Here is a 14873-nt window from a genome sequence, read left to right as displayed (position 1 = left end):
TTTCAGGAACCGCTCTTCTATTCTGGATATTATTTTACCACTATGTAGAATATATCAGTACTTCAAGGATGTTCATAGTTTTATGCAAAGTTCTGTTAGAATATATTAAGCCAATAATTAAATGAAAAATGAAGTAGAAATATTCAGACTTCTCAATATGTTGAGTAAAATGATACAGTAAATTTAATAAAATACTGTACTTTGCTACTTCAAGACTAAATTTCTCAGTGTCCAGAAGTAGATAAAGAAAAATCTAAAAGAGGTTCAGCATAGAATTTCATAATTTCAATAACAAATAGGGCAAGAAAGTCAGTGAAGGAGAACAAAAAATAGATGCTTAGTGTTTAATTAATGTTAAACAATTTAGCAAAGAATCTCAAGATAAAACTCTCAAGAGGGTTCTGAAAATCAAACTCTTCTACAAAATGATTCTGTTTTGGGTAGCAGATAGGGAAAATTCTCACTGGAAATATGTTGGTAATGGAAATTGACAACTTACAAATAGTTGTTGTAATTTTATTGACCTTTTTATTTATTGATTTTTAATTGTAAGTTTAATTAATGTTTAATTTTAATCTAATTTTATTTATTGACCTTTTATTCCCCAATATTTTAATTTTAGGAGTAACAAAACATGCTTAAAAATCTTAACATAGGAGTTTTCCTAAGCATAAATAATTCCTAATATTTTCATTTTGTTTAGAGAGACTAAGATGCTGTCTTCTCTTCTGAGGCACTCCCTAAATGATAGATAAAATGTTCTGAAACTATGTAAAAAAGCTCTAACAGCTCTGATTCTAATTAGTTCTTATGAATCTGACATAGGCACAACAGAAATATATGTAAAATTTTTCTGTAAGAACACTTTCAAATTCATTGATATAGATAGATTATAGGGGCATAATTGCTACTGCATCATTAAAACTGTCATAGATTCTATTCTTTCCTTTGCAACATCCTTTCTTTCAGAGAAGATAAAGGTGACCTCGAATTGTTTTACATGAGTAACAAACTTGTTAATTTCTTGAAGACACCTTCTAATAACCTCTCTAAAAATTGTGATGTAACGGAATCTACTCTTCTAAAGACAAAATTTTAGCTCTCTTAAATATATATGTCTATTTCTAGCAAATAGAAGAGGAAATATCTTCTACTCCCATCCAACATAAAACACTTCATAGAACAACCGCAAAATATACATATAGGTCTCAGTACAGTCTTATTAAATTTCACTTAGAGTTTTCCTCCCCTTTCTAAGAGCAAAGTGTGAGCAATCTTCCCTTTATTTTCCATTTCTTCACCCTATCTGAATGAATGCCTGTTCATCATCCTTGTGCTTCTGTATAAGCTTCCCTCTTCTTAGAGGAGCTAGTTGAGAACGCAGGCATGAAAAGGGTACCTTTCAGGAACTTTCTTCTGAGGCACAATTCTTAGTTTTTCCTGATCAATTTTTTGTTGTTGTTTGGTTTTGTTTTTGTTTTTCAACAAATACTATTTCATTTCTGGACGTGTATCATTTTAACTGGAGTTAACAAGTTCATGTCTCCTTGCAAAATTTTTCATCATAGGTCATCTAACCATCTGAGCTAGGTAGACTGTCAAGTCCATCACAGGCCAACAGTGGACTTCACTTTGTCTCTGCAATTTCATAAAATCTCAGAATACTCCTGTTATCATAATAAATGGAGGTTTATGAATGTGTTGTTTAAATCGGTATTTCTGCTAAACAGCATTTTGCAGACTGCAAATAATGTGAGGCTGTCAGAGAATATTGTAAGTCAATAGAAAAAGAACAAAAATTGTCTCAGAAAGCTCTAGCCAACATATACTTTAGCTACATACATCTGCTTTTAAACCTAATTTGAGGAAAAATGACTAGATTTATTCTATTATCTACTGATATATACATGTTTCATATATGCTAAAGTCATGCCAATATTAGTAGTACCTACTAACTTGTTCAGCATGAACTGTAAGTAGTCTCTCTTTTTCTTGGGGGGGGGGGGGGTGGGGGGGTGGAATCTATGATAAATTTAATTTAATAGAGCATTAAAATGAAAGAATAAACATGATCTGAGATTTCAAGCTGATATTCAAACAAAACAAAATTTATAGGTTTTTCTTCACAATACAGTGACTCATTTTTCTAATTCACCTTTAAGAACTTCTCTGCACTGACCCCCTTTGGTGGAATACTTAGTAATGTTTGCCTTTCTAGAACAAAGATATTATTTAAAGCTTTAGTGTTGCATTCTCTACTTACTTATGGTTATCAAAATTAAGACAAACAGTATATTCAGATCCCAAATAAGTAACATTTACAAATACCTGTGTTTGTAGAGGTAAAATGCAAACCCTGATAATATTAGAGCAAAGAAAGGTACCAGGATGGCAGCTGCAACAGAACTGCTGTTTGTACCATAATAGTGATTTGAAAGGTCTGTGTCTGCACTTAAGGGACCTGAAAAGAAGAAAGAAAAAAAAAAAAAAAAAAAAGGACAGAAATAAAGTTCTTATTTTTTTCTATCCCAGAATTCTCTTTTTATTCAAAAAGAAAATCCTGACTTGATAAAATCATTCTATTTAAAAATATTCAGTATATGACATGCAGTATCATGCATATATCTTGTTAATACCACTGAATATAATTGATAATATGAAAATGATTTGAAAAGAGTATTCAGCAGATGATACTTGTTTCAACTTAATTTCATAGTCATAAACTACATCTATCAGAATCTGAATAAAATTAAGCCCTACACCTTCTACAACAAATGATTGACACTGCAAAAAATTATGCTATGGCTGTATCCTTAATATTAGCTTAGAAGCATCCTGCTATGAGTGACTACATAAAATATGGAAAAGGATAGGAGAACTGAGGTAACTGCAATAAATCACATTGGTTCTCCTAGGTTCAGCAGTGCTTGAGCACCAGTTTATGTGTCCTGGCTGTATCAGTTTCCTTCAAGAGGTGAGACATGAGGTTCAGAGCATCCAGCAGGAGCTTTTTCATTGGTATAAAACTCACATGCAGAGATTGCAAAGCCATTTACCTATATTGTGAACTCTCTTACTGTGGACAGGAACTCCTGCACTTGGGTCATAACAAGTCTGTGCAGCTGTATAGGCTTGGAGAAGAGTGTCTGGAAAGCTGTATGGCAGAAAAGGACCTGGGGGTGCTGGTTGATAGCCAGCTGAACATAAGCTGGCAATATGCCTAGGTGACCAAGAAAGTTGATGGCATCAGAAAAATCATGGCCAGGTGGACCAAGCAAGGGATTGTCCCTCTAAATATTCACCACTGGTGAGGCTGCACCTCAAATACTGTGCTCAGTTTTAGGTTCCTCACTACAAGAAAGATAATGAGTTGCTCAAGAATGTACAGAGAAGAGCAACAAAGCTGGTGAAGGGACAGAAAATAAAACATATGAAGGAGTAGCTGAGGGAACTGAGGCTATTTAGTCTGGAGAAGAGGCTGAGTGGAGACCTCATTGTTGTCTACAAGTATCTGAAAGGAGGTTTCAGCAAGAAGGGTACTGGTCACTTTTCTGAGGTAACACGTGATAGGACACAAGAAAAAAACAAACAAACAAAAAAAACCAATCACAAGTTGTGCCAAGAAAGGTTTAGATTAGATATCAGAAAGAAAATATTAATGGGGTGGATGACCAAGCATTAGAACAGGCTGCCCAGGGCAGTGGTGAAGTCCCCATCTCTGGAGATATTTAAGAGATGCGTCACTAAGACACATGGTTTAGTGATGGGAATCTATAGTTCAGGTTGATGATTGGACTTGATGTCGAAAGTCTTTTCCTACCTAGATGATATTATGATTCTACAATACTTCAGATTGAAATGGAAATAGCCAAGATTTTAGAATATAAATCTAGAAGTCTAGAGGTAAGGCATAGGCATTCAGCAACTAAAGAAACAGAAACTAACAGTGGACTTGCAGACCTTACAGAACAAGATATTAAAAGATAACAAACAAACAAAAAAAGTTCACAGTAGTGGCAAAACAGGTTAAATCATTTAAAGTTCTAATTCTTTTGGCAGACAGATAACAGAGATCTGTTTTCTCATTAAGCTATTATATAAGACTAGAAACAAACAGAACTGATTCGGAAAGAGAACAAACAGTACTTAGAAACTACAATTTTTTCAGTTTTCATGATATTCCAAGAACGAGCATACCACCCAGCCTGGTCCTTCTCTAGAATTGTGTGATAGCAAATTCTTCAAAGAGCTTGGTCTTTCACACTTAACCAAGTACTTCTAATGAAATGCTGCTCTTTGAAGTATGCTCGCAGGTGACAAATTTTATATTACATTTTATATGCACCAGTGCATACAGAGTTTATGCACAGTTCTGGTTTAGTGTAAAGGCAGGAAGTAATTTGAAATATGTTAAGTCTTCAGCTTGAGGACATGTGAGATCATTACCTCAGCAGAATATTTATGAACATAACACTTAAAAAAAAATGTTATTGAATTTGACAGTATATGAACAGATGTTATTACCAGTGTTGGTCTGAAATTTACTGTGTCCTCCTAACTATAAGTTCTTCAATGGAGAATAAGCAACCTATAGACATTCAGTGTCTAGTAAATGATCACACAAAGAAATCCAAGTATATCAATATTTAAAAGATAGTATCTGCATTTTTAAAAGCCTCACTTCTGAGATGTCAAAGCTGAAGTAAAGAAGTCCTCAGCCTAAGAGTGCATGTGTAAAAATTAACGCTTCAGCTCCTTACTAGCCTTTAGAATACACAGACTGAGCTCTCATGTTACAGCTCTCAAGGCTGACATTTTTCTGCTATCATAGAATACAACAATCAGAAAATACTGTAACTGCTGAATTGTCATTCTGCTGCTTCTTCCTTTTTCCCCACTTGTTACTGATTTCACTGCTAAATCAAATGGATCCAAACTGATCCAAATTGAAGAAGAGATGGGTCTGTACTTGATTCTTCCCTGCAGGGAACTGTACAACCAATTTGCTGAGCAGACCTTCATCTTAGAGAAGTCTGTTGTCTTCCTGGGGCTGGGATGACACTAGGAAACTACCTTGCCTGGTACAGCCAACAGACCACAACCTCTTACTCCTTTTCCATACAGGGAGAGATGAAGCAGCTAACATGTAGATCCAGGGCTATCAAAAGGGACTTCAGGGACTTGGGACGATGGCTGAAGGATTTGCTTACAAACTCCAAATGTGAAGTCCTCAGTAGAACAGAGATATAGACCTGTTGGAACATGTTGGAACATGGAGGAGAGCCATGAAAAATGATCCAAGTGATGGAACACCTCTCCTACAAGGACTGGCAGAGAGAGCTGGGGCTGTTCAGCCTGGAGAAGAGAAGAAGGCTACGAGGTGCCTTAATAGTGACCTATCAGTATCTAAAGGAGAGCTACAGGAAAGAAGGGGACAGAGACTTTAGCAGGGTCCATGATGTTAGAACAAGAAGAAATGATTTCAAGCTTAAAAAGTGGAGATTTAGGTTAGATATAAGGAAAAAGTATTTTACAGCAAGGGTGATGACGCACTGGAACAGGTTGCTTAGTGATATGGTGGATGCTCTGTCCCTAGTGACTTTCAAGTCAAGGCTGGACCAGGCCTAGGTCTACCTGATCTACCTGAGGATGTCCCTGTTCATTGCAGGGAGTTAGATTAGATGATCTTTAAAGGTCCCTTCCAACTCTAAATATTCTGATTCTAACTGGAGAAGCGGGGATCTTTTTTCTGGCCTGACTCAAGAAAAAGTAAAAACAAGAAGAAAATCCAACAAACCGTAGCCCCACTGTTTAGAGATACCAAAGGCTTTTCAACAAGATATATGCTTGGATTAATCTTTGTGCTCTACTTTCATAGTGTGATTGTTAAAATCAGAAAGAAAAAGCAGTTTAGATATAGCGATATGAATTATACAAAAGTACAGGCAGATAGACAATCTGTGCCTTGTAAGAGTTTACTCTGAAGACTGAAATAGTATTCAGCTTCAATAACTGGCATTTCTTAGGCTGAGAATTTGAAGAGTAAGATATTCTCTCCTTACGATTAAACATACGTGGCACTTGGAAAGTGGTCAAGATGAGCACATCATTAGGGAAACTGATTTTACACCAGTTAATAGAGTGAAGAAATATCAGGGAGCATTGGTAGAACTTTGCAGGCCAGTGGGTACTGCACCAATGATGTTAATGAAACTGCAACAATTTGTAAAATGCAGATTCATGATGGTGTAGATGTGTTGGCTAGGCTGCCAATTCCTGCTCACCTAATACTTTGCTGCATAAATACTGTCTTACGTATATCCTGTTGAAGCATCAGGAAATTGAGATGTCCATGGCTGGTATTTCCCAAAAATATTTTATGAGTAAATATTTATGAGTAAATGTTATACTAGTTTTCATTAAAAAAAAAAAAAAGTAATAACTGTAACTAGTTTTTCACTAGCTCCTGGATTACTTGTATCCATGGATGCAATATTTATCCCAGTCATTAATTTCATGTTTTTGACAGTGAAGTAGAAATCTATCTAAATAAATACATATTTCGAAATAAGCCACCTCCTAATGAAACTAATAAAATCAGTGATTCTGTCTTTTCAATTTCCTTTATGATTCTGCTTGCATTTTATGTATTTGAACAGAAAAAAGCTTTGCATTGTGTGACACTTCTGTTACGTTCAAAAAACCCTTCACTGACAAGGGAACAGTTGCAACTGGGCTCTCTTTAGAAACATCTTGTAATCACAGAATCATAGAATGGTCTGGGTTGAAAAGGACCACAGTGATCATCGAGTTTCAACCCCCCTGCTATGTGCAGGGTCACCCAACCACTAGACATGGTGGTTGGACATGAGGGGGGAAGGGGATAAAACCAGGCCTGCTACAGACGAGCCTGGCAGAGCGATAATGGGATTAGGGGTGAGGCGAGAGGCCCAGCTAAAGTGTGTCTTACCAATGCATGCAGCATGGGCAACAAACAAAAACGGTTAGAAGCCATTGAGCGGCAGGCAAGCTATGACCTAGTTGCCATTACGGAAACATGGTGGGAACACTCCCATGACTGGAGTGCTGCAATGGATGGCTACAAACTCTTCAGGAAGGATAGTAAAGGAAGGATGGGCGGTGGCGTGGCTCTCTATGTTAAAGAGTGCTTTGAGGTTATTGAACTTATGACTGGGGATAATAAGGTTGAATCCTTATGGGTTAAGATCAGGGGAAGAGCAAACAAGGCAGACATCCTGGTGGGCATCTGTTATAGACCACCGAACCAGGATGAAGAGACAGATGAGGTGTTCTATGAGCAGCTGGCGGAAGCTGCGCGATTGCTAGCCCTTGTCCTCATGGGGGACTTCAACTTCCCCGACATATGCTGGGAATACAATTTAGTGCAGAAGAAACAGTCTAGGAGGTTTCTGGAATGTATGGAGGACAACTTCTTGATGCAGCTGGTAAGAGAACCTATGAGAGGAGCTGCCCCGTTAGACCTGCTGTTCACGAACAGAGAAGGCCTGGTGGGAGATGTAGAGGTTGGAGGCTGTCTTGGGCAGAGTGTCCATGACATGGTAGAGTTCTTGATTCTTCCTGGAGTCAGAAGGGGGAACAGCAAAACTGCTACCTTGGACTTCCAGAGGGCAGACTTTGAATTGTTCAGGAGACTAGTAGGGAGAGTCCCATGGGGCTCAGTCTTAGAGAGTAAAGGGGTACAAGATGGCTGGTTGCTCTTCAAGAAGGAAGTCTTAAAGGTGCAGGAGCAGGCTGTCCCCCTGAGCCGCAAAATGAGCTGGTGTGGAAGAAGGCTGGTGTGGATGAATAGGGGACTATGCTTGAGGCTCTGGGAGAAAAAGAGAATCTATCTCCTGTGGAAGAAGGGATGGGCAACCCGGAAAGAATACAAAGAAGTTGTTAAGATGCGCAGGGAGAAAATCAGAAAGGCAAAAGCCCAGCTTGAACTCAACCTGGCTGCTGGGGTAAAAGGGAACAAGAAACTCTTTTACAAGTATATCAACAGTAAGAGGAGGACCAGGGAGAATCTCCATTCTCTACTGGATGAGGCTGGGAATGTGACCACTGAGGATAAGGAAAAGGCAGACGTTCTGAATGCCTTCTTTACATCTGTCTTTAAAAGTCAGACCAGTTATCCTCAGGTTTCTCCACTCTGACCTGGCAGCCTTGGCTGGGGAGCAGACTAAACCCCCCACAATTCAGGAGGAAACAGTCAGAGACCTGCTACTCCAACTGGACTGCCACAAGTCCATGGGACCGCATGAGATTCACCCAGGAGTGCTGAGGGAACTGGTGGAGGTGATAGCTGAGCCGCTTTCCATCATCTATCAGTGCTCCTTGTTGATGGTTGAGGTCCCAGAAGACTGGAGGCTTGCCAATGTGACTCCCATCTACAAGAAGGGCTGCAGGGACGATCTGGGGAACTACAGGCCTGTTAGCCTGACCTCGGTGCCGGGGAAGATTATGGAGCAGATTGTCTTGAGGGAGATAAGGCGGCACGTGAAGGACAACTGGGGGATCAGGCCTAGACAGCATGGGTTCACAAAGGGCAGGTCCTGCTTGACCAACCTGATCTCCTTCTATGATCTAGTGACCTGTCTGGTGGATGAGGGAAAGGCTGTTGATGTAGTCTACCTAGACTTCAGCAAAGCCTTTGACACTGTCTCCCACAGTATTCTCCTGCAGAAGCTGGCAGTCCGTGGCTTGGACGGATACACTCTTGGTTGGGAAAGGAACTGGCTGGAGGGCCGGGCCCAGAGAGTGGTGGTGAAAGGAGTTAAATCCAACTGGCGACCAGTCACGAGTGGTGTTCCCCAGGGGTCGGTGCTGGGGCCTGTCCTGTTTAATATCTTTATTGCACCCTCAGTAAGTTTGCAGATGACACCAAGCTGGCTGGAAGTGTTGATCTGCCTGAGGGTAGCAAGGCCCTACAGAGGGATCTGGATAGGCTGGATAGCTGGGCTGAAGCCAATGGGATGGGATTCATCAAGACCAAATGTCGGGTCCTGCACTTTGGCCACAATAACCCCAGGCAACACTACAGGCTTGGGGTGGAGTGGCTGGAAGACTGTGTAGAGGAAATGGACCTGGGGGTGTTGATGGATGCTAGACTGAACATGAGCCAGCAGTGTGCCCAGGGGGCCAAGAAGGCCAATGGCATCCTGACTTGTATCAGAAATAGTGTGGCCAGCAGGAACAGGGAAGTAATTATCCCCCTGTACTCACCACTGGTGAGGCCGCACCTCGAGTACTGTGTCCAGTTTTGAGCCCCTCACTGTAAGAAAGACATCAAGTCCCTGGAGCATGTCCAGAGGAGAGCAACAAAGCTGGTGAGGGGTCTGGAGCACAGGCCTTATGAAGAGCGGCTGAAGGAGCTGGGATTGTTCAGTCTAGAGAAGAGGAGGCTCAGGGGAGACCTTACTGCTCTCTATAACTACCTGAAGGGAGGTTGTAGTGAGCTGGGGGTCAGCCTCTTCTCTCGGGTGACTAGCAATAGGACTAGAGACAATGGCTTCAAGCTGTGCCAGGGAAGGTTCAGGCTGGACGTTAGGAAATACTACTTCTCTGAAAGGATGGTCAGGCACTGGAATGGGCTGCCCAGAGAGGTGGTGGAGTCACCGAGCCTGGTGGTGTTCAAAGAGCGTTTGGATGTTGTGTTGAGGGACATGGTTTAGCGAGAACCATTGGTGATGGGCAAATGGTTGGACTGGATGATCCTGTGGGTCTTTTCCAACCTTAGCGATTCTATGATTCTATGATTATACGATTCTAAACCAGGCTGCCCAGAGCCACATCCAGCATGGGTGGATGTAATCATCATATTACTTAGCTCTGCTATGGAAGATTACATGAAAACATATTAAGCAGAATTAACTTAGTATTTGAACTGTAAATTCCAAATATGCATACTTTATTATATAATTTATAATAGCAATGGCATGAAATAAACATGCTTCAGCTAGAAAGCTGACAGAATCATTTGTTGAATCCACTCTTGCAGGACTTGAAAATATTATACACAATAAAACTCTAAGAATGCATTTACCTTGTCTTTGTAGCATAAATTTTCCAAAGTCTTTTCCATGTATGTCACCTTGATAAGTAAAAACACCTCTTTCAAGCCCCGATGACACCTACAATACACAGAAATAGGGAAAAGAAAACAAAATAATTTTGGAAAGAAATAAGGATATTTATCCACTTTTTTTTTTTTTCTGATTTAGATATACAGATTTGTTATGGTTTTTTTCCCCTTAAAATGTTAATGAATTTGTTTATAGAACATTTATAATTTGAAGTTTGCATCACTATTAATGTTTATAAAAAACATGGAATGACTTTAAAATATCTTATGTAAATATTGGGTTTTAAAATTCTTTAATTTAAATTTATATAATTGATTAATTATACAGTTAAGTTCACTGAATTTTCTGTCCATTTTTAAAATACTTTATATAGACAGCATCAAAGGACACAAAGAAGTGCAAAGATGAAAATAACTATTTTCTTCAAGAATAAATGCCAGCTCTTGGAATCAACCCTTCCCTCTATACTGAAACAGTATTGGGTAAATAGCTTACCTGAGATTTAACGTGTGTCAGAACTATACTGTATCTCAATATGGGTAAACACTTGCAATAGCAAATACAATATGGTTCATCCTGGTTTTCTGTGAAACATTTTCTGTTACATGTCCATTCTTAAACTGAGAATTCTTTTGATCTTACAAATTTATGACAGTGAACCGTTTCAGAAAGTATAATTTTTCTACAGGCAAAATTCCCACTCATATGAAAAAAAAAAAAAGGCAAAATCATAGCAAAATGTAATGATTCACTCCACTCTCAATTTAATGAAATAAAAATTCTAATGGGGGTGTGGAAGATAGAAGATTATATACATAGTTTAGAAAATAAAAACACTGAGATTTCTACATTGATATCTGGAGTGATGTATGTAATATTTGTCATATAAAAAGATAGAGTTATATAGAAAATCACAAATTACTTAATATTATGCTCAGCAAGGTTTATCCATAGCAGTCCAGTTACTTACATAACCATCTAGTGCCCAGTTGTCATTTTCAAACTTGTTTGTGAAAATGTCATTAGATCCTTTGATCTGAAAAATTTTCAGTAGCAAATGGGCTTCTTCCTTCTTGTAAACACCTATTAATGTAAAGGAGGTATCATATGCCTTTTAAGCAATTTTTGAATCAGTTTGTTCAAATTTGCTTTCAAAGCCTAGTGCATTGCTTTAAAAGTACAATATTTTGTAGAAAACATTCTGTATTAACATAGTTTTATAACTTGGATAAAATAAGAAAGGTTTACAGTGCGGTAAAAACAGGATCTTATTTTAATGATCTTTCCCTTTGTTGTATTTGATAACAGGATGCAAAGATGTTTTTGTACTGCTTGGTTGTGTAGATAAATGGTCAAGAATATCTGTCTTTTCATGCACTAATTCAATAATTCTGAATACAAATATAACTATTTCCTCTCTAAAATAACTGTCAATTAGAACTGGACAAATTTATATTTACTCACATCACAATATATTGCTATGATAAATATCAGTGGTACAGAGAACAAAAATGTGCTATATGGTAGCCAAACTATCTCTGGACTTTTGTCCTTAGAAGGTACTGATAGCTGACAGCGATCATTACAAACATAACTGTGATCAAAGGCTGTAAGAGATTATTTTTCGCACCACTGTCTCAAAGTTTGCTGAGGAACACTGATGGACAGGTCCTGGGCAAAGGGTGGGAAATTCTTTGTCTGAGGGACACAGATGGACAAGTCCAGGCAAGTCCTGGTCAAAGTTGGCAAAATCTTCTGTCTGAAGATTTGCAGGCCAGGGGCAACAGAGGGAGAGAGAGATAAGCCGTGCATTAATGGTTGGGAAGCAGTCTTTTGTGTGGGCTTATCTTGAGGGAGATAGCCATCTCAGGGGGTACTGCACATGGCTCTGACCCAAGCATTCAAGAATGCCATGTTGGAAGAAGGATAAAAAAGGAACCAACAATCTTGAGGCTAGGTGTCTGACATCAGAAGCCTCATGACTTGATGCCTGAATGCTGATGGACTCTCCTGGGCCTGCAACGTGAGACCCATCTCTTCCTCTTGGACTTGCTCTGTGCTCTGCCTGCATGCTGCCTAAGGCTGGCCATGCTTATGCTGCTCTCCCCCCGCGCTTTTGCCTTGGACCATCGGAACGTCGTGCAGTGGGATGCTGCTGAATCTTGGTGGTGACTATCCCTGCTTTACGTACTTCTTGCTCCTCTCCTACCTTTCCTATCACCTGCTTTCCCTTCCCCATCACCCTAATTTGTAACAGTCACCGGTCTTCCCTTCCCCATCTCCCTGATTGATTAAGATTTGTAATAAACTGGTCAGACCAACATTTGAACCATTGTTTCTTAATCTCACATTGGCTATACATATATTAAAGCACTTTCTCTCCCTCCTATAAATTGAAGTGAGACAGAGGCTAGATCAGAACGTGAGTCAGATTTGTTGAAAGAAATACAGGATGTTGATTAAAAGGTCTGCATAATGTATTAAGCTATTTGATTTATCTGCATCTACTGCACATCATACTAGCTTGAAGACCAAGTTGTATAAAAGCAGACATTAATCACTGTTGAATAATGGAGCCTTGCAGTATTACAAATCTTAAAACAAATTCTCAAAATTCTTAAAATACACGTTGCCTGCCACTTCAATATTACCCGTGAGTTCAAAGATCAATACTACCGAGAAGTCCAGGATTAAAACAAAAAACAAAAAACAGAACAAAACAAAAAAAAAACATTTCATTACTTATTTGAAATGCGAGGGGAAAAATTGTTGAGTAGCCACATAAAAATTGACTGAAATCTCTGCTGAAGTTACTGCTTTATTTATCACCTCTCTGTTTGCAAAATAAGCAGTAAAAAGTTCGTAGAGAAAACATAAAGGGATTTTGCTTCATTTGTGTAAAGGAGAAAATAAAACAAAACTGGACAGGTAAAAAAAAAAAAAAAAAAAAAAAAAAAAAAGGACTGCTTCTTTTCTTTTTGTAATATTGAATTCTGAACCTACCTGACAGTTTGAGTTGTAGGCTGGATGCTTCAGTGAATGTGGCATTCACTTTGCTGCTTGTAGTGTTAAACCAATCAACAGTAAGAGTAGCAGGCTGTCTTTTTCCTAGATATTCATAAAATCCTTTCCACAGTGAATTTATAAAAAACACATCTGAAGGAACTAAGTGGGCCAGGAAAAAAAAAAAAAAAAAAGAGAGTGAGAGAAAAAAAACAAACAGAACTGTAAATTACAACAGTGCAACAATCTCTCTAGCCATAACTAAGCTCTTCAGTTTCTCTGTTACAGAACCAATCTGCCATTCTAAGGAGGTATTACAGAACAAGTTTACAATCTTAAGGACAGTGAATTTAATGACCTTTCCACACAATTGCCTGTACTGTATTATACTCATCCACTACAATATATGTTCTTCAATAATGTCACATTTCATAGCTTGAATGCTTCAGTGCATGTCCACAAGGCAATGAAAAATAATGGACTGTTCCCCTAAAGCCTCTACCTTTACTATATCATGAAAAAAAAATAGGAGGTCATTCTCAAGGAAGGAGATACACTTAGGGCACCCTGCCTGTTTCATGAATAATGCAACACTGTGTGTAATACTCAACTATTTTCATTGAATTCCAAATGGACTTTACTGCAAGTCTGTATTGTTCTTTTTTTACACTCCACATATTTTCTCCACACACTAATGATTAATTTTTTTCATGGATCTCAGTCCTTAAAAATCATATGTTTCCTTCAAAGGTCTTTCAGACTTATTTTCCTAAATATTTGTCATTGGTTAGCTACAACAGTGACTTACAGTGAATCTGAAACCCAACATTTTAAAAGTATGTTTGTCTTTTATTCATCATCAATTAAAAATATGTGTCAGAATTCAGTCCTGTGGAGGTGAATGTCAAGTACTACTGACTGAAATTGTTAGCAGCTTTGATAGTTAATATGTACAACTTTGTTACAATGGAGCTGACACCACACTTCTGTTGCCAAATTTAACATCTTCAATATCTGGCATCTTTGGCTCCTTTAACTGCCAATAACAGCTGTTAATCTGTGCCCCGTGGAGACTGCTGTGGAATCAGAGTGGCTTTGACCCCATTCTGCTCAGTTCCTGCAATGTCCATGCCTCCCCCGCACACTATACAAATGCAGAATGAGAAAAATGAAATGGATTTTGTTATACAAACACTGAATCAACTATGGATTCCTCTCTGAATGTGAAAAATGGGAAAATCCAGGACTACTAATAAAAACAGCTTCCTAACAAGTTTTGCAAAGGCTGCTCAAAACAACGAGAACCATGGGAATCACACACAGTATTTTAGATCTTAAACTTCATATGGGTATTGAGAGAACTAGTTATTTAGAACTTGTATTTCATTACAATTTACTGTTAAAATATTACTGTTCTGTACAAAAGCATTAACTATAGAAAACCAGCAATTTAGTAAACAATAAACAACAATTTCTATTCAAATATTGAAAGGTGTAAAAAAAAAATAATCTATTGTGTTATCAGAACATATTAGTGAAAACCACTAAGACTACAGATAGCAGCAAACAGAATTCAATGAAAAGACAGACTGCATACTAAAGAAAATGTTCCAAAATACTGTGTTCTATACTCAATAAAATCCATAATTTAAACAAACAAATAAATAAATAAATAAAAGAAATAGCTTAAAACTTTTACTTGTTAATTATTGCTTTTTATTACTCAATTTCAAATCGTTGCTTACCACTGTTGGCGTGTTCAAT

General features: G+C 38.3%; 1 protein-coding gene across 2 annotated transcripts in view; it reads right to left on the bottom strand.

Moving 5' to 3' along the window:
• The window catches only part of CSMD1 (CUB and Sushi multiple domains 1), a 1033500-nt gene that overhangs the window by 5040 nt on the left and 1013587 nt on the right, over positions 1-14873 (bottom strand). For both annotated transcript variants that reach the window (XM_015284920.4, XM_015284921.4), the window contains 4 exons: positions 13110-13271; positions 11077-11189; positions 10067-10154; positions 2329-2461 (listed from right to left, as the gene is read on the bottom strand). In XM_015284920.4, coding sequence (XP_015140406.2) covers positions 2329-2461; positions 10067-10154; positions 11077-11189; positions 13110-13271 — 496 coding nt within the window. The remainder of the gene's footprint in view (positions 1-2328; positions 2462-10066; positions 10155-11076; positions 11190-13109; positions 13272-14873) is intronic.

This window comes from Gallus gallus, chromosome 3 (assembly GCF_016699485.2).
Source record: "Gallus gallus isolate bGalGal1 chromosome 3, bGalGal1.mat.broiler.GRCg7b, whole genome shotgun sequence".
Taxonomy (NCBI): domain Eukaryota; kingdom Metazoa; phylum Chordata; class Aves; order Galliformes; family Phasianidae; genus Gallus; species Gallus gallus.
This window is presented reverse-complemented; position numbering and strand designations above follow the sequence as displayed.